We start from the raw sequence: 27,720 nt of genomic DNA on the forward strand, positions 1-27,720 counted from the left end.
ATTTCCATAATGTCCTAATTATATGCCAAACTCGTAATTCAGATATTCATCTCTATGATCATATCATAGATATTTTATCCTCTTGTCACAACGATCTTTCAACTTCACCCTGAAATTACTTGAACCTTTCAATAATTCAGACTCGTGATTCATCAAGTAAATGTACTCAACATCTACTCAAATCATCTATGAAGTAAGAACATAATGATATCCACTACACGCCTCAGCACTCATTGGACTGCACACATCAAAATGTATTACTTCCAACAAGTTGCTTTCTAGTTCCATTTTACTGAAAACGAGGCTTTCAGTCATCTTGCCCATGTGGTATGATTTGCATGTCTCAAGTGATTCAAAATCAAGTGAGTCCAAATGGTCCATTTGCATGGAGTTTCTTCATGCATATACACCAATAGACATGGTTCGCATGTCTCAAAATTTTCAAAAACGAGTGAGTCCAAAGATCCATCAACATGGAGCTTCTTCATGCGTTTTATACCGATATGACTTACGTGGCAGTGCCACAAGTAGGTGGTACTCTCATTACTATGTTATATCTTTTTGGCATGAACATGTGTATCACTACGATCGAGATTCAATAAACCATTCATTTTAGGTGCAAGACCATTGAAGGTATTATTCAAATAAATAGAGTAACCATTATTCTCCTTAAATGAATAACCGTACTGCAATAGACATAATCCAATCATGTCTATGCTCAACGCAAACACCAATCTCGATGGTAGAGGGAGCGTGCGATGCTTGATCACATCAAGCTTGGGAAAAACTTCCAACACATATCTCCAGCTCACCTTTAGCTAGTCTCCGTTTACTCCGCAGCCTTTTATTTTGAGTTTACTAACACTTAGCAGCCGAACCGGTATCTAATACCATGGTGCTACTAGGAGTACTAGTAAAGTACACATTAACACAATGTATATCCAATATACTTCTATCGACTTTGCCAACCTTCTCATCTACCAAGTATCTAGGGTAATTCTGCTCCAGTGGCTGTTCCCCTTATTACAGAAGCACTTAGTCTCGGGTTTGGGTTCAACCTTGGTTTCTTCACTAGAGCAGCAGCTGATTTGCCGTTTCATGAAGCATCCCTTTTTGCCCTTGCCCTTCCTGAAACTATTGGTTTCACCAACCATCAACAATTGATGCTCCTTCTTGATTTCTACTTTTGTGGTGTCAAACATCGCGAATATCTCAAGGATCATCATATATGTCCCCGATATATTATAGTTCATCACGAAGCTCTAGTAGCTTGGTGGTAATGACTTTGGAGAAACATCACTATCTCATCTGGAAGATCAACTCCCACTCGAATCAAATGATTGTTGTACTCAGACAATCTGAGCACAAGATCCACAATTGAGCTTTTCTTCCTTAGATTGCAGGCTAAGAAAATCGTCGGAGGTCTTATACCTCTTGACGTGGGCACGATCCTGAAATCCCAATTTCAGCCCTTGAAACATCTCATATGTTTCGCGACGTTTCAAAACGTCTTCGGTGCCTCAACTCTAAACCGTTTAACTGAACCATTACGTAGTTATCAAAATGTGTATGTCAGATGTTCGCAACATCCACAGACGATGTTCGAGGTTCAGCACACTGAGCGGTGCATTAAGGACATAAGCCTTCTATGAAGCAATGAGGACAATCCTCAGTTTACGGACCTAGTCCGCATAATTGCTACTATCAACTTTCAACTAATTTTTCTCTAGGAACATATCTAAACAGTAGAACTGAAGCGCGAGTCACGACATAATTTGCGAAGACCTTTTGACTATGTTTAGGATAATTAAGTTCATCTTATGAACTCCCACTCAGATAGACATCCCTCTAGTCATCTAAGTGATTACATGATCCGAGTCAACTAGGCCGTGTCCGATCATCACGTGAGACGGACTAGTCAACATCGGTGAACATCTTCATGTTGTCGTATCTACCATACGACTCATGCTCGACCTTTCGGTCTCTTGTGTTCCGAGGCCATGTCTGTACATGCTAGGCTCATCAAGTCAACCTAAGTGTTTTGCATGTGTTCCGAGGCCATGTCTGTACATGCTAGGCTCGTCAACACCCGTTGTATTCGAACGTAAGAATCTATCACACCCGATCATCACGTGGTGCTTCGAAACGACGAACTTTCGCAACGGTGCAGAGTTAGGGGGAACACTTTCTTGAAATTTTAATGAGGGATCATCTTATTTACTATCGTCGTTCTAAGCAAATAAGATGCAAAAACATGATAAACATCACATGCAATCAAATAGTGACATGATATGGCCATCATCACTTTGCTCCTTTTGATCTCCATCTTCGGGGCTCCATGATCATCATCGTCACCGGCATGACACCATGATCTCCATTATCATGATCTCTATCATCGTGTCTTCATGAAGTTGTCTCGCCAACTATTACTTCTACTACTACAGCTAACGGTTAGCAATAAAGTAAAGTAATGACATGACGTTTATGTTGACACGAGGGTCATAAATAAATTAAGACAACTCCTATGGCTCCTGCCGGTTGTCATACTCATCGACATGCAAGTCGTGATTCCTATTACAAGAACATGATCAATCTCATACATCACATATATCATTCATCACATCCTTTTTGGCCATATCACATCCCATGGCATACCCTGCAAAAACAAGTTAGACGTCCTCTAATTGTTGTTTGCATGTTTTACGTGGCTGCTATGGGTTTCTAGCAAGAACGTTTCTTACCTACGCAAAAACCACAACGTGATATGCCAATTGCTATTTACCCTTCATAAGGACCCTTTTCATCGAATCCGATCCGACTAAAGTGGGAGAGACAGACACCCGCTAGCCACCTTATGCAACTAGTGCATGTCAGTCGGTGGAACCAGTCTCACGTAAGAGTACGTGTAAGGTCGGTCCGGGCCGCTTCATCCCACAATGCCGCTGAATCAAGATTGGACTAGTAACGGTAAGCATATTGAACAATATCAACGCCCACAACTACTTTGTGTTCTACTCGTGCATAGAATCTACGCAAAGACCTGGCTCATGATGCCACTGTTGGGGAACGTAGCAGAAATTCAAAATTTTCCTACGTGTCACCAAGATCTATCTATGGAGAAACCAGCAAAGAGGGGAAGGAGAGTGCATCTACATACCCTTGTAGATCGCTAAGCGGAAGCGTTCAAGAGAACGGGGTTGAAGGAGTCGTACTCGTCGTGATCCAAATCACCGGAGATCCTAGTGCCGAACGGACGGCACCTCCGCGTTCAACACACGTACAGCCCGGTGACGTCTCCCATGCCTTGATCCAGCAAGGAGAGAGGGAGAGGTTGAGGAAGACTCCATCCAGCAGCAGCACAATGGCGTGGTGGTGGTGGAGGAGCGTGGTACTCCAGCAGGGCTTCGCCAAGCATCGCAAGAGACGAGGAGGGAGAGGGGTAGGGCTGCGCCAAGAAGGAGAGGAACTCATGTGTCTTGGGCAGCCCAAACCTCAAGTATATATAGGGGAAGGGGAGGGGCTGCGCCCCCACCTAGGGTTCCCTCCCTAGGGGTGGCGGCCACAAGGGGAAGAGGGGGAGGCGCACCTGGGGTGGGCCTTAGGGCCCATCTGCCCTAGGGTTTGCCCCCCTTCCCTCTTGGAGGCGCCTTGGGCCCTTGTGGGGGGGGCGCACCGGCCCACCTGGGGCTGGTCCCCTCCCACACTTGGCCCATGCAGCCCTCCGGGGCTTGTGGACCCACTTGGTGGACCCCCGGGACCCTCTCGGTGGTCCCGGTACGTTACCGATAAACCCCGAAACTTTTCTGGTGACCAAAACAGGACTTCCCATCTATAAATCTTTACCTCCGGACCATTCCGGAACTCCTCGTGACATCCAGGATCTTATCCGGGACTCCGAACAACATTCGGTAACGACATACAAACTTCCTTTATAACCCTAGCGTCATCGAACCTTAAGTGTGTAGACCCTATGGGTTCGGGAACCATGCAGACATGACCGAGACGTTCTCCGGTCAATAACCAACAGCGGGATCTGGATACCCATGTTGGCTCCCACATGTTCCACGATGATCTCATCGGATGAACCACGATGTCGAGGATTCGATCAATCCCGTATACAATTCCCTTTGTCTAGCGGTATTGTACTTGCCCGAGATTCGATCGTCGGTATCCCGATACCTTGTTCAATCTCGTTACCGGCAAGTCTCTTTACTCGTTCCGTAACACATCATCCCGTGATCAACTCCTTGATCACATTGTGCACATTATGATGATGTCCTACCGAGTGGGCCCAGAGATACCTCTCCGTCACACGGAGTGACAAATCCCAGTCTCGATTCATGCCAACCCAACAGACACTTTCGGAGATACCCGTAGTGCACCTTTATAGCCACCCAGTTACGTTGTGACGTTTGGCACACCCAAAGTATTCCTACGGTATCCGGGAGTTGCACAATCTCATGGTCTAAGGAAATGATACTTGACATTTAGAAAAGCTTTAGCATACGAACTACACGATCTTTGTGCTAGGCTTAGGATTGGGTCTTGTCCATCACATCATTCTCCCAATGATGTGATCCCGTTATCAACAACATCCAATGTCCATGGTCAGGAAACCATAACCATCTATTGATCAACGAGCTAGTCAACTAGAGGCTTACTAGGGACATGGTGTTGTCTATGTATCCACACATGTATCTGAGTTTCCTATCAATACAATTCTAGCATGGATAATAAACGATTATCATGAACAAGGAAATATAATAATAACCAATTTATTATTGCCTCTAGGGCATATATCCAACATCCTCCCCTCTATATATAGGGTCCCCAAAGGGGGGCGCCGGCCCTGGAGATCCAATCTCCCAAGGGGGCGGCGGCCAAGGGGGGTGGAGTGCCCCCCAAGGCAAGTGGGGCGCCCCCCACCCTAGGGTTCCCAACCCTAGGCGCAGGGGAAGGCCCAAGGGGGGCGCGCCAGCCCACTAGGGGCTGGTTCCCCTCCCACTTCAGCCCATGGGGCCCTCCGGGATAGGTGACCCCACCCGGTGGACCCCCGGGACCCTTCCGGTGGTCCCGGTACAATACCGGTGAGCCCGAAACTTGTCCCGATGGCCGAAATAGCACTTCCTAAATATAATTCTTTACCTCCGGACCATTCCGGAACTCCTCATGACGTCCGGGATCTCATCCGGGACTCCGAACAACTTTCGGGTTGCTGCATATACATATCTCTACAACCCTTCACCGAACCTTAAGTGTGTAGACCCTATGGGTTCGGGAGACATGTAGACATAACCAAGATGGCTCTTCGGTCAATAACCAACAGCGGGATCTGGATATCCATGTTGGCTCCCACATGCTCCTCGATGATCTCATCAGATGAACCACGATGTCGAGGATTCACGCAACCCCGTATACAATTCCCTTTGTCAATCGGTACGTTACTTGCCCGAGATTCGATCGTCGGTATCCCAATACCTCGTTCAATCTCGTTACCGGCAAGTCACTTTACTCGTACCGTAATGCATGATCCCGTGACCAGACACTTGGTCACTTTGAGCTCATTATGATGATGCATTACCGAGTGGGCCCAGAGATACCTCTCCGTCATACGGAGTGACAAATCCCAGTCTTGATCCGTGTCAATCCAACAGACACTTTCGTAGATACCCGTAGTATACCTTTATAGTCACCCAGTTACGTTGTGACGTTTGGTACACCCAAAGCACTCCTACGGTATCTGGGAGTTACACGATCTCATGGTCTAAGGAAAAGATACTTGACATTGGAAAAACTCTAGCAAGCGAACTATACGATCTTGTGCTATGTTTAGGATTGGGTCTTGTCCATCACATCATTCTCCTAATGATGTGATCCCGTTATCAATGACATCCCCATGTCCATAGCCAGGAAACCATGACTATCTATTGATCAACGAGCTAGTCAACAAGAGGCTCACTAGGGACACATTGTGGTCTATGTATTCACACATGTATTACGATTTCCGGATAATACAATTATAGCATGAATAATAGACAATTATCATGAACAAGGAAATATAATAATCATTTTATTATTGCCTCTAGGGCATATTTCCAACACTCAGGAGCCCCAACTCAACTGGAAGGGTCGCTGAATGGAACATCGAACTACAAGCATTTCAGCTGGAATTCAGTACGACCAGGGTCATCAAGGGAGCCGCACTTGCGGATTTCGTGGCAGAATGGGCAGAAGCACCGGGTCTCAAGGCAGGCGAAGACCGGTCACTTTCCCCAGGAAGCGAAGCGCCGGACGGCTGGGTCATGTACTTCGATGGGGCGTTCTCCCGACATGGTGTGGGAGCTGGCGCGGTGCTCGTATCCCCCACTCAGGACAAACTCTATTACGCCGTGCAACTCTGCTTCCAGCACAGAGAGAAGGTCTCCAACAATATAATAGAGTACGAAGGCCTGATAGCAGGCTTGAAAGCCGCGATCGCCTTAGGGGTAAAGCGCCTCACCATCAAGGGCGATTCACAGCTCCTCGTCAACTTCTCCAACAAGATATACGAGCCAAAGGACGAGCACATGGAAGCTTACCTCGCTGGAGTCCGCAGGATGGAGAAACAGTTCTGGGGGCTGGAGCTGCAGCATGTGCCTCGCGGCACCAATCAGGAGGCCGATGACATTGCCAAGAGGGCGTCTAGGCGGCTACCGTAGGAACCTGGCGTCTTCGAGGAGCGACTCTTCAAGCCCTCGGCGGTGCCGTCGCTATCGGGCACGGCGCAACCAAGGGAGGAGCCTCCTCAGCCGCCTGCCTCGGGAGCTCCGGTCTACGGCACGGCCTCAGGGGGCACGCCTGCTCCTGGCATTGGAGCCTCAGGAGGGATGTTGGATCCCAGAGCTCAAGGACTACCTGATGCAAGGGATTCTGCCAGAGAACGAGGAGGAGGCGGAGCGTGTGGCACTGCAGGCCACAACTTATTGCATCCAGGATGGCGAGCTCTACAGGAAGCGGCCAAATGACGTGTCCCTATGTTGCATTTCCAGGGAGCAAGGAAAGGAACTGCTGGCAGACATACACAGCGGAGACTGCGGGCACCACTCGTCGTCGCGAACCTTCATCGGCAAGGCGTTCCGCAGCGGGTTCTACTGGCCCACGGCACTCAACGATGCCGTTGAGCTGGTGAAGGCTTGCGAGGCCTGCCAGTTTCACGCTAAACAGATCCATCAGCCCACGGGGGGTCTGCAGACCATACCCCTCTCATGGCCGTTCACAGTGTGGGGGTTGGACATTCTGGGCCCGTTCCCTCGGGCGCCAAGGGGCTATCGCTACCTCTACGTAGCTGTGGACAAGTTCACCAAGTGGGCCGAGGTGGAAGCTGTCCGCACAATCCCGACAGGCTCGGCAGTCAAGTTCATCAAGGGCCTCGTGAGCCGGTTTGGGGTGCCTAACCGCATCATCACTGACAACGGTTCGCAATTCACCAGTAATCTCTTCAAAACATACTGTGCTAACCTTCGAACGCAGATATGCTACACTTCGGTAGCACACCCCCGGAGCAATGGCCAGGCTGAACGAGCCAACGCCGAGGTCCTGAGGGGCCTCAAGGCCAGGACCTTCAAGAAGAAGCTGGAGGCCTGTGGCAGGGGCTGGTACAACAAGCTCCAGTCCGTGTTGTGGTCAATCCACATGAAAGCGACCAAGCCGAATGGCGAGACCCCGTTCTTCCTCGTGTACGGAGCAGAGGCTGTTCTCCCTCACGAGGTCAGGTGTCGCTCCGCACGGGTCCTGGCATTCAACGAGGCTCAGCAGGACGCCATGCAGGGGACGAATCTCGTGCTGGGGGAGTAACGCCGTCGGGAAGCCGCACTGCGAGCGGCAAGGTATCAACAGGCGCTACGACGATACCACTGCCGCAACATCCGCCCCAGGACCCTTGAGGTAGGGGATCTCGTGCTCAGACGGGTTCTCTCCAGGGAGGGGCTGCACAAGCTCTCTCCCATGTGGGAGGGCCTGTTCAAGGTTGTTCATGTTTTCAGGCCTGGCTCCGCGCGCTTGGAGACTCCGGAGGGAGTACCCATCCAGAACGCATGGAACATTCAACATCTCTGGAGGTTCTACCCCTGAGTGAGGCCTAGGGCCTAGCAAAGGCCCGGTGCCTGTGAAGAAGGCCAATGCCTGTGAAGCTATCGCGTGTTGGGAAAGGCCCGGTGCCTGTGAAGAAGGCCAATGCCTGTGAAGCTATCATGTTTTGGGAAAGGCCCGGTGCCTGTGAAGAAGGCCAATGCCTGTGAAGCTATCGTGTTTTGGGAAAGGCCCGGTGCCTGTGAAGAAGGCCAATGCCTGTGAAGCTATCACATTTTGGGAAAGGCCCGGTGCCTGTGAAGAAGGCAAACGCCTGTGAAGCTCGCCGCCCGTGACACTCTCACGTAATAATGAGTGGGACAGTACATGCCCCGGAGTCTCCGGAGTGCCGCCCTTGGGCCTCGGGGGCTCCCGCCCACGCCCAGTGGCAGCACTTAGCTCCGCGCTGGTGAGAAGACATCGAAGACTAGAATAGGTGCCGGACGCGGCTTTTTCATTTGCTTTCTGCAGTTGGCGTGTTTATTCCCGTTTGAAGTCTTATTGGAGTTGTTGGCGTTCTTGGCTTGTGACTCTCTGTCTTTTTCATCCACTCGCCTCATTTTCTCTCGCACAAGTCTCGCGAGGGATGTTCGCGGGCGCCCTCGCGAGCGTCTTCTGCCCCGATCGTCTGGAGCTTTCCTGTCTGAGTCCTCTGCGGGAGCACCCCTCCCAGTCCATGCCTCACGGGCATCGCGACACAAACGCAGGACCTAGGCTGATCGCCCCCGCTGCCGAGACCAAAGGTTACCCCTCTAACTAATCCTTGCAGGGCATGAAGCGCACGACGAGGCCTCAGCCTCCGGAGGCGAGGGCCGCGTCAAGCTCCACCAAGCTCAAATGACTCGCGCACATGGACACGCAGCATGGAAACATAGCGCAGAAATGGCAAAGGCAACGCGACACTTGATAGCAACAGTTCTAACATGCCCCCACGGGGCCCTGTACTACCTTCTTACGCAGGAAAGGACGGAAATAAAATGGACACGACCTGTCCAACACCAACCTACAGCAAAAGCTCAAGCTGCTCCTGGGGTTCAGGCGGACGCCTCCTCTCGCTTCACCAGGGCGCGGCGGCGGGTGGACCCGCTGCCTTCACCCAGGCGGGCGCGATGGCGCGGGGGCTGGTCGCGGCCACCGCTGGAGGAGCTGCTGCCTGAGGGAGAGTCGCCGAAACTTGGCGAGCCCCGGGCACCGCCGCCGGCACGCCTGGCGCTGTCTTCATCCTTGTCGGTGCCGGGGCTGGGCAGGCGGCCGCGGTCACCATCTTCAGGGCAGCACCCAGCGCGGCGACCATCTTCCCCAAACACCCTCACGTAGAGGGTGGCATCGCCATCGAACTTGAAGTGCAGGGTGCACCACTGACCCAGGCCGCGCGCGCGGGCAAACGTTTGCCAGCCGCGGGTCAGGGCCCCATTTCCGGAAGGGGAGACCTCCAGCGAAGCCCAGAAGGCCCTGCTGCAGCAACCATCCGCCTGGAGCCAGAAGCCGCACCGGGCGCTGGCCGGCAGCTCACCTACAAAGAAGCGGGGGAGCTGGAGCCAGGTGCTGGTCGAGTCCGTCGACCACACGACGAACTCCGGCAGCACCTCCGCCGAGCGAAAGCATGGCCTGGGGGCCGCGCGGTCACGACATGCCTCCCCTCGGCAGCCGAGCGCTCACCACCGCGCAGGGAACCGCCTCCGTGGCCGCGGGAAGCCGCTGCGGGGACTGCGGGATGCTTGCGAGGACGACCCCGGCCGCGCCTGGACGGGGGGAGTCGGGCCCTGCCTGGAGGGCCTTTCCCTTCTCTGTGGCCGAGAATCTCTTCGGAGCCATGAGAACCGCGAGTGGCCAAGAAGAAGAAGGGAGTAGCAGAAAGGGGTGAACTGAGGAAGCTCACATGGCCCCGTACTTATAGCCGGGGAAGGCCAACCGCCGAGCACCATGACCTTAGGTAATCATGACCCATATCTCTACATGCAGGGACTTGTCAAGTCGTGCAGTTGCCGAGGCGTCATGGGAAGTGCAGACGCCCACGTCCAATCAACCGCCACGCGGCGCCCAAGGCCGCAGGCTGTTAGGGCCCACGGCACTTCGCGCTTGCCCCTTCACTTCTCTGCTAAGCCAAGCCCGCGCGCACCTTGGGCCTGGGGGCTACTATCGGCATTCTGGGAACGGGGGTCCCCAGACTTGCCTGCCTGCGGCGTGGCTCAGGTGGGGGCCCAGTGCGGCCCATCTTCATCAGCCCAAGCTCAAGACCCTCGCGAGGGGCCAAGCCTCGCGGGGCGGACGACAGGAGCTTCCTCAAGAGTGGCCTCATCAGGCAGGCTCACGAGGAGGCAGAGAGATCAATGCAAGGGTACCTCGCGAGGATCCCATGATGCAAGCCATGACGATCAAGGCCAGGCGGGCGCCACGCGGGCACCGGCCTGCGCAGGGTCCTTGTTTCCCCTTTGGTGCAAAGGGGGCAAGAACAGGCCAAGGTATCAGGCAAAGGTTACCATTCCGGTGCAACGAGACCAAGACCAGTCGGACGGCCGGACGGAGGTCACCATGGAGCCCAAGACGGCGTCATCACCAGTGCTTTTGGCAGCCGAAGACCACCTTTGGTCAGGATAATTTGTACTAGATGTTCCCTTCAAAATGGACAATTGTTGGTGCCCTTCCCGCTCAATTATTCGGGGAGAGGCCCAGGGCCTCTATAAATAGAGCTAGCATGCACAAAGGGAGAGAAGAGGGGGAGAAACCCAGTAGAGACTAAGTAGAACACACCACACCAGCTCAAGAACACCCCTTGCGAGGCTGTTCTTCCCTTGTACTGTCCATCATCAGCCCCAGAGGCAATCCACCACACCATACACTGGAGTAGGGTATTACACCACAACGGTGGCCCGAACCAGTATAAACCTCGTGTCTCTTGTGTTGTTCATCATTTTCATCTTAGTTCGCACGAGAGGATCAGACATAGATCGGTAGGGGAGAGATCTCCGCGCGCACCCCAGAGTTTGAACCTCAAGGGTCTGCCGGAACCCGAAATCCGACAGGGAGGATAGGGAGAGAGAGGGCGATTAAAATGGCAAGGGTGAATTGGGGGGAGAGGAAAACGAGAGGCAAATGGAAAATAATGTAATGCGGGAGATAGGGATTGTGATGGGTACTTGGTATGTTGACTTTTTGCGTAGACTCCCCGCTAACGGCGCCAGAAATCCTTCTTGATACGTCTTGAGCTTGCGTTGGTTTTCCCCGAAGAGGAAGGGATGATGCAGCAGAGTAGCATAAGTATTTCCCTCAGTTTTTGAGAACCAAGGTATTAATCCAGTAGGAGCCCACGCTCAAGTCCCTCGTACCTGCACAAAGCGATAGCTACTCGCAACCAACGCGATTAGGGGTTGTCAATCCCTTCACGATCACTTACGAGAGTGAGATCTGATAGATATAGTATTTTTGGTATTTTTGTTATAAAGATGCAAAGTAAAAAGTAAAGGCAAAGTAAAAAAGCAAAGCAAGATTAAAGTGATGGAGATTGATATGTTGAGAATAGACCCAGGGGCCATAGGTTTCACTAGTGGCTTCTCTCAAGAGCATAAGTATTCTACGGTGGGTGAACAAATTACTATTGAGCAATTGACAGAATTGAGCATAGTTATGAGAATATCTAGGCATGATCATGTATATAGGCATCACGTCCGTGACAAGTAGATCGAAACGATTCTGCATCTACTACTATTACTCCACTCATCGACCGCTATCCAGCATGCATCTAGAGTATTAAGTTAAAAACAGAGTAACGCCTTAAGCAAGATGACATGATGTAGAGAGATAAATTCATGCAATATGAAATAAACCCCATCTTGTTATCCTCGATGGCAACGATACAATACGTGCCTTGCTGCCTCTTCTGTCACTGGGTAAGGACACCGCAAGATCGAACCCAAAGCTAAGCACTTCTCCCATGGCAAGAACTACCAATCTAGTTGGCCAAACCAAACGGATAATTCGAAGAGACTTGCAAAGATAACCAATCATACATAAAAGAATTCAGAGAAGATCCAAATATTATTCATAGATAGACTTGATCATAAACCCACAATTCATCGGTCTCAACAAACACACCGCAAAAAGAAGATTACATCGAATAGATCTCCACAAGAGAGGGGGAGAACTTTGTATTGAGATTCAAAGAGAGAGAAGAAGCCATCTAGCTACTAACTATGGACCCGAAGGTCTGAGGTAAACTACTCACACTTCATCGGAGGGGCTAGGATGATGTAGAAGCCCTCCGTGATGACGGCCCTCTTCCGGCGGAGCTCCGGAACAGGCCCCAAGATGGGATCTCGTGGATACAGAAAGTTGCGGCGGTGGAATTAGGTTTTTGGCTCCTGTTCTGATTGTTTGGGGGTACATGTGTATATATAAGAGGAAGAAGTACGCCGGAGGAGCAATGAGGGGCCCACGAGGCAGGGGGGCGCGCCCTAGGAGGGGGGCGCCCCCCACCCTCGTGACCGCCTCTTTTGTTCCTTGGAGCAGGGTCCAAGTCTCCTGGATCACGTTCGGTGTTAAAATCACGTTCCCGAAGATTTTATTCCGTTTGGACTCTGTTTGATATTCCGTTTTTTCGAAACACTGAAATAGGCAAAAAAAACAGCAATTCTGGGCTGGGCCTCCAGTTAATAGGTTAGTCCCAAAAATAATATAAAAGTGGAAAATAAAGCCCAATATAGTCCAAAACAGTAGATAATATAGCATGGAGCAATAAAAATTATAGATACGTTGGAGACGTATCAACTAGGGATCAAATCCTAACAAAACTAACTCGATTACATGATAGATCCCATCCAACCCATCACCGTCCAGCAAGCCTACGATGGAATTACTCACGCACGGCGGTGACCATCATGAAATTGGTGATGGAGGATGGTTGATGGTGATGATGGCGACTGATTCCCCTCTCCGGAGCCTCGAACGGACTCCAGATCAGCCCTCCCGAGAGGTTTTAGGGCTTGGCGGCGGCTCCATATCGTAAAATGTGATGAATTCTTCTCTCTGATTTTTTTCTCCCCGAAACACAATATATAGAGTTGGAGTTGGAGTCAGAGAGGCACCAGGGGGCCCACGAGGTAGGGGGGCGCGCCCTAGGGGGGCAGGCATGCCCCCACCCTCGTGGACAGGTGGTGGGCCCCTAGCCTTCATCTTTTGCAGGTATTTTTTATATTTTTCAAAAAGTTGCTCCGTGAAGTTTCAGGTCATTCCGAGAACGTTTGTTTCTGCACATAAATAACACCATGGTAATTCTGCTGAAAACAGCGTAAGTCCGGGTTAGTTCCATTCAAATCATGCAAGTTAGAGTCCAAAACAAGGGCAAAAGTGTTTGGAAAATTAGATACGGCGGAGACGTATCAGTGATGAGCAAGCCTCTCACTCGGGGGCTTAGCTGCAGTCCAGTGCTCGCCTAAGTTTGAAAAATCCTACCGAGTGATGAGCAAGCCTCACACTCGGGGGGCTTAGCCGCAGTCCAGTACTCGCCTAAGTTTCAAAAATCCTATCGAGTGATGAGCAAACGTCACACTCGGGGGCTTAGCTGCAGTCTAGTACTCGCCTGAGTTTCAAAAATCCTACCGAGTGATGAGCAAACCTCACACTCGGGGGCTTAAATGCAGTCCAGTGCTCGCCTAAGTTGAAAAAATCCTCCCGAGTGATGAGCAAGCCTCTCGCTTGGGGGCTTAGCTGTAGGCCAGTACTCACCTAAGTTGAAAAAATCCTACCGAGTGATGAGCAAGCCTCTCACTCGGGGGCTTAGCTGCAGTCCAGTACTCGCCTAAGTTGAAAAATCCTACCGAGTGATGAGCAAACCTCACACTCGGGGGCTTAGCTGTAGTCCAGTGCTCGCCTAAGTTTGAAAAATCCTACCGAGTGATGAGCAAACCTCACACTCGGGGGCTTAGCTGCAGCCTAGTGCTCGCCTAAGTTTGAAAAATCCTACCGAGTGATGAACAAACCTCACACTCGGGGGCTTAGCTGCAGTCCAGTACTCGCCTAAGTTTCAAAAATCCTATCGAGTGATGAGAAAACCTCACACTCGGGGGCTTAGCTGCAGCCCAGTGCTCGCCTAAGTTTCAAAAAACCTACCGAGCGATGAGCAAACCTCACACTCGAAGGCTTAGCTGTAGTCTAGTACTCGCCTAAGTTGAAAAACCATCCCTATCCGCAAGGACGACGAGGTGAAGGTCGACTGCGATCCTCTCCACGGAGCAGCGCTACAAGTACAATGTGCGCTCCATCCCTATCCGCAAGGACGACGAGGTGCAGGTCGACTGCAATCCTCCCCACGGAGCTGCGCCACAACTACAATGTGCGCTCTATCCCTATCCGCAAGGATGACGAGGTGCAGGTCGATTGCAATCCTCTCCATGGAGCTGCGCCACAAGTACAATGTGCGCTCCATCCCTATCCGCAAGGATGACGAGGTGCAGGTCGGCTGCAAACCACTCCTCAGAGCCGCGCCACAAGTACAAATGGGCGCTCCATCCCTATCCGCAAGGATGACGAGGCGCAGATCGATCGAGATATCACCCTCAGAGTTGCATCTCAAAGAATATTCCGTGTGAAGAATAAGTTCCGCTCGAAGGGAAACGCAAGCACATGCCGAAGATAAACCAAGATTGGATAAAATCTCAAAAGTTTCAGGACGAAGATAAAAGTACTCGGGCGTCAGGCCCGAAGGAGTTTAACGGTTACAAAAACCACTCGGCATTCCGAGGCCAATTTAAAGCAAGTTTAAGTATCAAGTTTGTTCACTCGGCAGGAGGAGGACTTGCGGGCTCGATGAACTCTTCCAAATCAATCCCGTCAGCGATCCGAGTGGCAGCAGCAATGAAAGTCTCCATGAAGGACTGGAAGTCGTGTCTTTTTGTGTTGGCGACCTTGATCGCCGCCAGCTTCTCTTCTCGAGCTTCTTTGCAGTGGACCCTGACCAGTGACAGAGCCACGTCAGCACCGCATCAGGCAGAGGACTTCTTCCATTCCTGCACTCGACCAGGGACCTCATTGAGTCGAGCCATCAGAGACTCAAGATCATTCTGAAGCGTTGCCCTTGGCGAGAGTGATCCATCAATGCGCGACACCGCCACCTTCAGACGAGCAAGATAGCTGGTAACACTGGCAACATGAGACTCCAGTCGAAGCACATTCATGGCAGCCTCGTCGCCGACTGGAGAAAGGATAGGATCCAAGCCCGTCTCGATCCGTCCAGTCTCCTCTTCAAAGTTTTGGCAGAATTCTGCAGAGTCAAGGAGTTAATGAGTCGACTGGTCAGGACTAACTTGCAAACAGTAAAACGGTCGGGTAAAAAGGGGTACCTTCGAGCATAAGGAAGAGTTTCTTGGCGAGCGCTTTCAGATAAGCCTCCAAATCGTTCCTCCTATGAGTTATGCTTTCCAGTTGGTCGTTCAGAGCCACTTTATCTTTTTTCAGATGAATCGCCTCTCGGTTGGATTCAGTGAGAGACGACTTCAACTTGTTGATTTCCTCCTCTAGCGCTCCGACCGAAGCCAGTTTCTGGTCAGCAAGGGCAGTCTTCTCCTGAGCCTCCTTCTGTGCAGCTGCAAGGTCCAAGTCCTTCTTCTCCAGGGCCAGCCTCATTTTCTCTGCAAAATACACATTTAGATCAAACAGAAGAACGAAGAGATAACTTGAAGGATGGTCAAGATAAGCAGTCGACAGGCCGTTACCTTCCATACCAGCGACTTCATCTTGAGCCTTCTTTAAGTTCTGCTGAGCCAACTCCAGGTCAAGGTTGAGTTGCCTCTGCTTTTCCTCAAATTCGGCGAACTTGGAAATGAGAGAAAAGGATTTCTACAGTGAGTAAAAGACATGTCAACACACAAGATCAAAGATTATTTACATCCAAGTGAATAAAGCTTTAAGACTACTGCAGAATCAAACATTCTACAGTACTCTCGAGGACTACACCCAGTGGGTGCACTTAGCATGCCCCCACTGGTTCAGATCTCACTCGACATGGTCTGCCCAAACCGAGTATAAAAAAAAGGTGCTCAGACCCCAGCCGACTGCCAGCACTCGACTACGGTCTCGGAGACTACACCCAATGGGTGCACTTAGCATGCCCCCACTGGTTCAGAACCCACTCGACGTGGTCCGCCCAGACCGAGTGGAAGAAAGAAAAGAGGAAGAAGTGCTCAGACCCCAGCCGACTGCCAGCAGCCGACTGTGGTCTCGGAGACTACACTCAGTGGGTGCACTTAGCGTGCCCCCACTGGTTTAGATCCCACTTGACCAGTCCGAGTGGAAGAACACAAATAATGAAGATGACAAAACACCCAGTGGGTGTACAGATTCAAAGTGCAAGACAATAAGAGATCGCGCGAAGGAAAATTCGGGTAGCATATCCTAATAGAACAAGTTCAGTCGGAAGCCAACTTACCTGGACGTTGGCTCGAAGAGCCGCGCTGGCATCATAAGCAGCCTAACTACTTTCGTGCACTGCCTTCACCCGCTCCATCATTATGCCAGCCTGACGAATAGCCTCCGCAGCGGCGTCCGACTGGTTTTCTGGAACATGATGAGTGGTGAAGAAGGGGACGGATGGTCCAGACACAGCGGCTTGGAGATCCGAGGCATGAAGTTGGATGGTTGAAGCAAGCACTGGTGCAGTCGACGATGCGGGACGCGCACTCGACATTGGATCAGCAAAGGTTACAGAGACTTTACTCGCATCTTCGGGCTGTTGGACTGCTGGTTCTGTCGCCGGTTCCGACTGGGATGTCTTGCTAGCTGTTGCCTTCTTGCTCCTCCTGGGCCTCGGCAGCACGTCCTCATCGTCATCCGAAAGCTCGATAACATTGGGAGGGGCTGCAAAGAAATCAGCCGACCCAGATGAGTCACCAGAATTTAATCGACCAAGTAATCAAGGACAAGATTGCGAGAGTTGTACCTAGGTTAGAGGTGACCGCATCTTCCATCTCCTCGTCTTCGTACTTGCGGGTGGAAGTCCCAGAGGTGGCAGCACTGCAAATGTCAACATTCAGTCAGTCACGTTTTGTTACACCAAGTCAACTAAAGGGTCAGGTCGGACTATTACCCAGAGATAGTAGGAATGACCACTTTGATCTTGGGCAAAGCCTTCGGCGGCTTGGAAGATGTAGCCTTCGGTGGTTTCGGTGCTGGAGGCGGTGTAGTCTTGGGTTGCTTCGGTGTCTTCTCAGTCGGTACTGGAATAGACGTCCGGGGGCGCTTCGAAGACTGCCCAGTCGGTACGGCCACCACGTCAGGGGTGCTTGCCGGGTCGTGAGTGTGCTTGGACCTTTTTTCTCCACGAGGAGGCGAGTCGACCTCTTACTCGTCACTCGGGTCGCCGCTCTCCTCACCATCCTCCTCGTCCGAGTGCCACTCGCCACTATCACCTCCACTCGCCTCCTCCTCCGAGTCCTACTCCTGCTCTCCGTTGGGCATTGAATACATCTCAGTAAGAGCCTGGAAGATAACAAGCAAAGCAAAAAACAGCCAGTCGTCAACAAGCGGTTACATGATTAATCAAAAAGGTACTCCGCAATCCAAAGTCAGACCTGGTCTGGCTGGCGCGAATTGTCGAATGGAGCGACCCTCCTAGACCTACTGGGGTTATCCTTGTTACCTGTGATGCCTCTTAGCCACTTCTCCACCGTGCCCTCGTCGATCTCCTCTGGGTGGATCCGAGTGGAATCCTCAATGCCCGAGTACATCCACATTGGATGATCACGAGTTTGGACTGGTTGGATGCATCGTTTGAGGAATACCTCCAGCAGATCCATACCGGTCACACCGTCCCGGATGAGCTGAACCACCCGCTTGACAAACACCTTCACCTGCGCCCTCTCCTCTGGGTCACTTTCAGTGTGGAAGGCTTCTCGACCCGAGCCATGGAAAAGACAGGGAGCCCGGTCGACTGACCTAGAGTCGGCTAGTCTTTACAATAAAACCAGGTCGTCTGCCAACCCCGGACCGACTCGGGAAGGATCATGGCTGGGAAAGTGTTTTTGTTCCTCATCTGAATCCCAAGACCCCCGCACATCTGAATCACGTGCGTTTTCTTGTCACTCGGATTGGCCTTCTTGACCGACTAAGAACGGCAAGTGAAAATGTGCTTGAAAAGACCCCAGTGTGGCCTACAACCTAAGAAGTTCTCGCACATGGATACGTAGGCCGCAAGATATACGATGGAGTTGGGATTGAAATGATGAAGTTGTGCTCCAAAGAAGTTCAGGAATCCCCGGAAGAAAGGATGGGGAGGCAGAGAAAATCCACGGTCGACATGAGTTGCGAGGAGTACGCACTCACCATCTCGCGGACGCAGTTCAGTCTCTCCTTCAGGGAGCCGCGCCGATTCATGGGGAATCAGCCCTCCCTCGACCAGATCATCGATGTCGTCTTGGCTGATTGTCGATCGAATCTAGTCGCCCTGGATCCAGCCGCGCGGCAGACCAGACCTTGATGAGGATCTGCCCCAGCTGGACCTCTTCCCCTTCGCCTTCGCCGTCGCCTTCTTCGCACGCTCCAGAGCCACAGTCTTCTCCTTTCCCATGGCCGCAGGAGAAACTCGACGGAGCAGCGACGCTGGGAGTGGAGATGGGATGGCGGAGAAAACAGAGGAGAAAGGAGAAGAATATGGACACGCTGTGCACAAAACCCCAATCTGGCACACTTATATGGGGCCGCTTCCGAGTGGCTGACCTATGGGTTCGGACGATCCAATCAAATCCCGCAACAGTCGCGCGCGAGGTACGTGGCAAAAAAGGTGGCGCAGTGATCGAGGCGGCCTCACCTAATCCCTTCCGATTACTGCGGCCTCCCCCGTCCCGCACGCTTCCCCAAAATCCAAATCCCACGATATCCGCGCGCAGCAAGGCAACCTGTCAGACATAATATCTTTTTCATATCAGTACTCAAGACATCGCAGTAAAGTTCACTCGGAAGATTCAGGAATGGATCAAGGCGACTGAAAAGAAGTTGTGATCATCATGATCATTCGCTTGGTCGCAATAAGTCACTCCCGAAGCATGAAAATTGAATCGGAGGAATTCTCAACTCCTTCTCCACTCAAGCCCCGAACCATTCGGGGGCTAATGATGAAACTATGTACCTAGGGTAGGGTCATAGGTCTGGCCTAGACGCCCTCCCCAAGGACATCACCCTAAAGCCAGAAGCATTCGAAGGGTACCATCATCCACTCGACCAGAGACATTCCACTCGGAAGAATCAACGTCACTCGACCGTCACAGAAATTACTCGACAAACAGAATATCTAAAGTCACTCTATACAGCAACGGTCGGGCGTTTACTCCTAGACTTAATTATCATTTATAGCACTTTAATACAGACGTTACCTGTAACGCTCCTTCTTTATGGACATTGAACCCCTTGTAACGTGGGCTGGCCGGGGTCCTGGCGCACTCTATATAAGCCATCCCCCTCCTCTGGGACAAGGGTTCGCATCTTTTGTAAACTCACACACACATACAATCCAGTCGACCGCCTCAGGGCACCGAGACGTAGGGCTGTTACTTCCTCTGAGAAGGGCCTGAACTCGTAAACTCGTGTGTACAACTACTCCATAGCTAGGATCTTGCCTCCTCATACCTACCCCCCATTCTACTGTCAGTCTTAGATCCACGGCATCACCCTCTCTCTCATTGGACTTGCACGGTGCATGTAGAATAAGTTGCATGCATAACCACTAATTCCCTCTCTCTCATTAAATGTGGCGTGGGACTCAAAACTATTTAACTCAACTAAACTCAAAGTGAGACTAATATAATGAAAATCTGAAAATTTTAAGATGAGCCCTTTAAACCGGAAAGAAGGGAGTATGAATGAAGTTGATTTTTTTTTTTTAAAAGCTACCATGACATTTTATTGAGCTTGAAACAAGTTTTCATCATTTGCCGAAACCTCTATGATAAAACTAGGAGGATCCACTTGCCACATCATGGAAAAAGGTCCCTCCGCATTGCTAGCTAGCAATGCCACATAATTGCTCTCCCTAGGACAATGGAAGAAAGAAGAACCAGAAAAAAAAATGGCTAAAAATTTGCACTCCTCATAGATTGCCGCAGCCTGGGCGATCAAATTGCCTCCTTCCTCACAAAAAAAGTAAAACAAAAAAAATGCCTCCTTCTTGCATAACTTGGATAACCTCGATGCAATCACAATTCACCTCCACTTTGTTACACCTCGAATTTCGTGCCACGATCAGTCTTTCACGAAGGGCACGAGCCTCAAGTGTGGCCGCATCCGTTACGTAAGAGATAACACACGAGCTTGCAGAGATGAATCTGCCTTGATCGTCGCAAATAACAACGCCCGTTGCTCTCAACCCTTCATCAACAGAAAAAGCGGCATCGACGTTCAATCTCACAAAACCCTCCGGAGGGAGTTCCCATCCATGGCTTCGAATCGTGTTGTTCGGTTTTAGTGCCCTCGAGTAGTTGAGAACTACCGCCGCGATTCCCTGTGCCGAGCGCGCCGCAGATTGGACTTGTATCATGAATGAAGTCGAGTTGAATAAAACATGTTATGAATGTTAGGTGAGTGGGAATAACTGAATTTGCGTTTTGACTCGGGGACGTCAAAATGGAGGGGAAGACTCTTCTGGAGTTGCTCTTTGCGGATGGTAAACAAGACACCTCTCGCCTCTCTGCTGCAGAGCCTGCCTCCCTAAAACCCCAGGAACCCGACGACGTGCTCCCTCCCTCTCGGGCCGGTGCTCTGATGGCGGTGGAGCACGATGAGGCCGCGGCCTCGGTCACGGCCAGCAGGAAGAAGCGGGCGGCGTCCAGGCCGGCCTCCAACGGAGGGGAGGCGACGGCTTGCCCGGGCTCCTCGTCGCGACCCCGCGCCGTGCACCGGATGCGCCCCGGGAAGCACACGGTGCAGATCAGGGTCCCGGGGCAGCAGCAATCCGCCGGTGAGGCTGCCGGAGCGTACGGCGCGGCGGCCATCAGGCTGCACGCCGCGGCCGCGAAGGCCAACCTCAAGCATCCTGCGGCTGCTGTGACGAAGTCCCGGTCGGGGCTCTTCGGCGTGCACGGGACCCCGAGCGGAGAGCACGGGGCGCAGATCTGGCCCTGCATCGCCGCCGAGGAGGCCGCCCGAGCGGGCGAGGCGGCGGCCGTCGGGCTGCACCGCGCGACGGCGGCCTTCACCGACTCCATCCAGCACGGGGACGACGGGGACGCGCCGCTCCTGCGCGTCTCCTGCGAGGGCGAGGCGCCGGGGAACGCCGAGAGGAATAAGAAGAAGCGGGCCGCGCCCAGGTCGGGGTTCCGCGGCGTGTACCGGCATCCCCGGAGCGGCAGGTACTCCGCGCAGATCCGGGACCCGGAGCGGCGAGCCAAGCAGTTCTGGCTCGGCAGCTTCGCCACGGGCGAGGAGGCCGCGAGAGCCTATGACGTGGCGGCTGTCATGCTGTACGGCGACAAGGCCGTGACCAATTACGAGCAACCACCCACGGCCGCCATCGGCGGCGAGGAGTCGCCCATGGACCTCTTCCCGGAGCTGCGCTCGAACATTCAGGCCTGGAGGAAGGCATTGGGCGCTCGGTCGAGGCACGCCGGCGTGTACCCGTTTCACGGGGAGTACTCGGCGCAGATCTGGGACCCGGTGCGGCGAGCTGACCAGGGGCTCGCCAGCTTCGGCGCCGCTGAGGAGACCGCCGGAGCATACGACGCAGCGGCTGTCAGGATGCACGGCGCGGCGGCCGAAACCAACTTCAAGCAACCACCACGCTCGGCCGCTGCTGCGGATGACGGTGAGGTGTCGGCCATGGACCTCAACGACTTCCTGGAGATGCCGGCGCTCGACTTCTTCCCTGACAGCACCACCCCAGATGCACAGCTCGACGATCTCTCGACTGGCTTGCCCCTGGTGGAGTTGCAGCAGGTGGATGAGCTCCTCAAGGACATGGGCTTCACCGACATGGTGGCCAGGGCTTAACGTACAGGTGCTCCTAGTCCTCCTACATAGTGAGTTTGATAGTGGCTTCACCATATATGCATGACAAAGTTCAGGCAACACTATGCATGCTATGCTTGGTATTGTTTGTGATGTTAGTTTGGTAGTGGACGTATGTGTCTGACCTGATTGTGCTCTGTTACCATGAAGTCTTGGATAGAGAATTGACAGTAGATGCAAAGCTCCAACATGGTAATTAGGTCTTACTAAATATGCAATGTCAGTTAAGTTGGTCTTAGAAGGTTTTAGGTTTGTACTGTTGAATTCAGCAGGAAAATTTGGTGACATGTGTAACCGACACCACAGACCGACAGCAACAGATCATGGCTAAAGCACATGTTGCATAAACGCGCCTAATTTCACCATGTCGGTGCAGTAAACATACTGAGATGGTCTAGATGAAGAGATAATAATTGAAAATATATCATCATTACTCAGATGGGATTAATGGTTGGGTTCACAGATATGAGATACAGAGCTGGGTGATAAACAAACGTTGTGATTTTAGCTGGTTCAGAATGCTGGTTTCTACATACATTTTTTTTGCAGGGGGGGGGGGGGGGGGGGAAGCCTGGTTTGTACATACATGCTCATAATTCTCTAGATCTTTTAGAAGAAAGTGAAACAAATTTAGTAATTTCAGATAGAAACTACCTTTTGGCCTTGTTCAGTGCCCTGTTTCTAATCAGAACCATGACATCTAATATAGTTATCTCCAATTCTTCATGCATCACTTGGTTTCCATTTTATTTATTTTCGCGAAAAGTGGAGAAACCCTTGGCCTCTGCATCGAGTGATGCACACAGCCCTTGGTTTCCGTTTTATGGTTGATCTAGCTTTATTATAACCTGATTTGTGCACCATTTTGGAACTCTGATATCCATGTTATGTACATGGTATTGTGAAGAACAAGAAGCTAGGAACGTGCTAGTGGTTGGTTAACTAAACCTTACTTCATCTCATATAAGTTACTAGATCAGCAGGTGCCTGTTCGTTACCTATAGTATTGTTATGTTCTTTAGGTTGGACCGTGCCAATCAATCTTCAGCTAAGACCCTGTCCAGAATACCTCCCTTGGCCGTTGAGCAGTTTATAATTCAGGAGTTTTTCCGTATTATTGCATTTGCATGTCATGAGAAGACTTTGATGGTAAAGGCTGGCCGTAGGCAGGCTCACGATTAACTTTGTGTTTTTCTTATTTTTTCTGAAGTATCGCGTTTCGAAGTAAGTGTGAAACCTTTGATGGAAAAAGGCAAAGCAATAGGCAGAGTCAGGATTGACTTTGTGTTTTCCATTCCAGTACTTCATCCTTGAAATTGAGTTTGTCTTTTTGGTAGCACATGCCTTTGAGTGCAGCTATGTAATTAAACTATGCTAATTGTTCCAGCAGAAGCTATGGCCACTCCTTGTAATTTGTCTATCCAAATGACTGTAAATTTTGCGCAAGGGACACAATACAAATTATTTGTATTGTCTTTCTATTAGTAGGTTATTGTAATCCTGTTGATTCTTGTAGTTTGGAACATGGCATGATTTAACAGTCAAACTGGAAACTGTTTAATGCCTAGTAGCAAGAAGCTAAATCATCATCACTGATCTAAAGTACCCCTACAGTAATTTAAAACCTGAAGTCAAAGTAAATATGGAAGGCATACATCTCTCCCAGATCATGTAACTTCGTCCTATATAGAAGCTTGCCTACCAGACAAGCCTGTAAAATCATCACTGGTCTAAAAGTACCCTTACTCCAAAGAGCACAAGAGAGTCAACCGCAAACATGACCTTGTATACTTGTCCTGTGGAGTCTTGAGTCCCTTCTATTGAGTCACAGCTCTGATTGCGGCGCTGAACTGGGACACATAGTGCTTTGGGTTTCCACCAAAGCTCACGCCCGAGAACGTGGCGAACTGGCCTTCGACTGGAACAAACCCATCTAAGTAATTGTTGGGAATGCTGAATTTAGAAAGGTAGTGAAGGTTATTCAATGCATCTGGAATTGTATTGGTGATATGGTTGTTGCAAAGGTTTGTGAGGAAAGTGTGATTGTGAAATCTCTCCAGACAAGCTTTTTGGAGCCTAGCATCGACATGAGTGACGAGTGCCTTCAACTTATCTCTGAGGTACCAAACCCGTTAAGTTGTTTTTGTCGCTGGGAATTTGCCGAGAGATGGCGTAGTGCCGGGGGGATGGACAGTTATAAACAGGCAGCTCAAAGCCCTTTGGGTCTAAAAAGGATGTGCTTTCATCTGATTCCAGTCTGCATTGTCATGTCCAACAAGCCTCTGGGAATTCCCCTATAAGGTTGTTGTTTGATAAGTCTACATAGAATAGCAAGTTGAAGGTGCTGACCTAATTTGGAATTGATCCTCTTATCTTATTCTTAAACAATGTTAACATCTCCAGATCTAGATTCTTGAGCATTGATATCCAAAGAGGTATCTCCGGAACAACTGGCAATCTTCGCAAGAACCTTTAGATTGTCAAAACCATTTATTTTTCTGTGAATCAAGCTAAAAGAAGGTTCATTGTTGTGAAAAACTTTGTACTGTAGCTTATCCGGCAATAGGTTGTTGTGTTCCTAACAAATATATCGATCAGTATGTGAGTAATATGTGTTGCAGTCAGGACATTGTAGCCTTGTGACCGTAGTTTCGTCCCCTGTCGTCCGTTCAACACGGCAGATTCATCCAATCTGACTGTTTCATCCCCTGGTATTTTCTCATTTCTGAATGCTCCTGATAAGCAGAAGTGCATTCGTAATATCTGTAGAATTGTTCCCGGCAAGTTATAGCATTGTTACTGTTAGGGACTTCAGATTATGCATTCTCAGAGGCCGGTGAGGGACAGCGATATGCGCATTCTGGAAAGTGTGCCCAAATACCGGGATCTCACTATACTGTACTATAATAACACACTGAAAACTCATTCTCAAAGAAACAAAAAGAAGACTGAAAGCTTTAGCATGTGGTACTATATCTGACCCCGCACCGCTGAAGCCATTTTAAACACTTTGCTTTGATGCTACAATAACACACTGAAAACCCTCTTCTCAGAAACAGAAAAGCACCGAGCCTGCCTTTATACGACAATATCTTTCTGGTTACTTACCTGAAGAGGAGAAAATTGGTCAGTTTAAATTGCTTTGTGGCAGTGGTGAGAAAAATACAATTGTCCGGTGGCTACGCACCCGGCACCAGGAAAACAATGCAACAGCGAAAGGCTTTATTTATGTTGGTGGCTTGGTGCTACTGTCGCTGTATTCGCCTTATCCATTTAGCGCTCGCGTGGCCGCCCGGGAAAGAAACACCCAGCTGATGCCTGCCGAGAGAGATTGAGTACGTCTGGTCAGGGTCAGCTAGCCGTGGACACCAGACCAAGACGAATCGCCGCTACGCTGGCACCACACCAGGCTGGTCCTCCAGCTTCGGATTTCCCTGCGTGCGCTGCTCTCCACTGTCAAATCTGATCTCGCCTCACACTGATCTCGTGGACGGCATGCAATGCATGATTTCACTGGAACGAAATTCTGCAGCATGCATGCATTGCATCGTGAGTTGAGGAACATCCTGTTGGATTTGATGGTTATTTTCCGAGAAGAAGCGACGAACTAATCTGCATTCCAACAATATAATTCGGTTCTTCTTTCCCGTCACGGTTTCATTCATGTTCTAGATGGCTAACCCGATTAGCACATCAACCAAGAAAACAAGAATTTCGCCACACACACACACACAAAAAAACAAGAAACCAAGAAGAACGATGAACATCACATGGAAAAAACAAGAACGATGAACATCATATCAACGGGAGACGAGGTAGATCGATTGGGCTATCTGTCCTCGGCCGCCAGCGGCGTGGTCGGAGGGCGATTCTTCTCCTCGTCCATCTCGTCCTCCTCCTGGCCGGCGCCGGCGGCCCGGAGATCCTTGTCGACCGCGCGCACGGCGCGGCACAGCGCGTCGTGGCGGGAGGCGGCGGGGCCGAGGCCGGCGGCGGCCGCCTGGACGAGGCCCTCGGCTCGGTCGCAGGACTCGTTGAAGGCGTCGAGGCAGCGGTGAAGGTCCGTGAGCGCCACCGTGCGCCCGGGCTCGCTGACGGCGGCGGCCGCGGCGTCGACCAGCGCGTCGTAGGCGGCCGCCATTGCGTCGACGGTGCTGTCCATGCCGCGCGGCCGGCGGTTAGTGGGTTCTGGTGGCGGGGCGCGCAAGGCTGCCGGTTAATTACTGGCGTCGATCGAGATCGAGTGGTTTGGGTTGAGTCCTCTTCGCTTTTGCATTCTCATCTCCAATAGATGTATGCAAACGTAATTAACTTTTGCATCTTCTATTCTCAAAAACCCATTTTCAACCGACGATCTAGATAAAAACATAATTATATCTTTATCTGACGGAGATGTAAATACATCTTTAAAATGTAAAACTGACGGTCGCGTGTCAACTACCCATTTGTTTTCATTTTCCTTCCGCTCACCCGTCAGTCGCCCGCTCGCCGTCGCTCGGGCCATGGCCGACCCCGCCGCCTTCTTCGCCGTAGCCGCCCACCCCGACGGGGCCTTCACCGGCGAGACCACTGTCCCTAATCCCGCCTCCGCCTCCACGCTGCCGCTGCCAAGCCTCCCTGATTTTGCTCCACCTGGCCGGTCGCCGTCGTGACTACCGCCCCCGCCTCTGGTCCCGTCGCTGCTCCGCTGTCGCCCGCCTCCAAATCGGCCGAATAAGCCGTTTCTCCGCCGTCGTATGATTTGAGTTCCCCCCGCCGCCCCACCGGCGCCGGATTCGAGCCGCACACCCGTTGTCGCTTTTCTGCCGCCGGATCGACCTTCTCGTACCGCATGCCCGTTACCCCGCCGTCTCACCGCGACCAACTCGCCGCTCGATTCACAACCGCGCCGTCGACATTCGAGCTCCCGACGCTGCATTCGACCTCCTGGGTCTCGCCACTCGGCCGCTGGCGCACCTCCTGCCGCTGGTCGGTCTGCTGGCGCTCCTCCCGGCTCTCGACGCTCGGCCGCCCGTGCTCATGCCGATTAGTTTTACATCTCAATTTGCATCATCGATTGGAGTTACACTTTTACATCACCAATTTACACCAATTAGCATTATCTACTGGAGATGCTCTTACGAGTATATACCTACTACTCTTTTTCTTTGCAGAATTATAATTTGTACTAGCCCATTTCTTACAACGAGGGCAATAGATTTTGCATGCAATCTCCGTGATTTTTTACAAAATAAAAATTAGGTTCATGTTCTTACAACAAGCTAAAAATTACAGTACATAGTTCACAATTCAAATGGTTCAGAGACACCGTACAAATTACTAGTACAATATAAACAATAAATTGTGCAAATATAGAAAAACTGAATAATTGACCCAGCAAATAGTGCAGATTCAATGTGGCTTTGTTGGGGAAACATGGGTGGAGATTCATAACTAATCCCAACTCACTTTGTGCAAGAGTCATAAAAGGACGTTATTTTCCCGACTGTGACTATGGAGGCCACCATACCGCACTCTGCTTCAGCGATATGGCGTGCTATTGTGGCCGGAAGAGAAGCTCTTGAGTTGGGTTTGATCAAAAGAATTGGTGACGGGACTACTATCTGCATTTGGAATGACAAGTGGATACCG

General features: G+C 51.0%; 1 protein-coding gene across 1 annotated transcript; it reads left to right on the forward strand.

The window, feature by feature from the left end:
* The first annotated feature begins 20,653 nt into the window (after window positions 1-20,653).
* Window positions 20,654-22,213, forward strand: LOC147964322 (uncharacterized). The gene has a single exon (XM_087526856.1). The coding sequence runs from the start codon at window positions 20,710-20,712 to the stop codon at window positions 22,069-22,071; it is 1,362 nt and encodes a 453-aa protein (XP_087382982.1). The 5' UTR covers window positions 20,654-20,709; the 3' UTR covers window positions 22,072-22,213.
* The last annotated feature ends 5,507 nt before the right edge of the window (window positions 22,214-27,720 follow it).

The sequence above is a fragment of the Triticum urartu genome, chromosome 6A, assembly GCF_056163025.1.
Source record: "Triticum urartu cultivar PI428250 chromosome 6A, HENAU_Tu73, whole genome shotgun sequence".
Taxonomy (NCBI): Eukaryota; Viridiplantae; Streptophyta; class Magnoliopsida; order Poales; family Poaceae; genus Triticum; species Triticum urartu.

Bases quoted from the DNA above. Each gene is read 5' to 3' on its own strand.
- LOC147964322 (XM_087526856.1), top strand. From the start codon at position 20,710: ATGGAGGGGAAGACTCTTCTGGAGTTGCTCTTTGCGGATGGTAAACAA.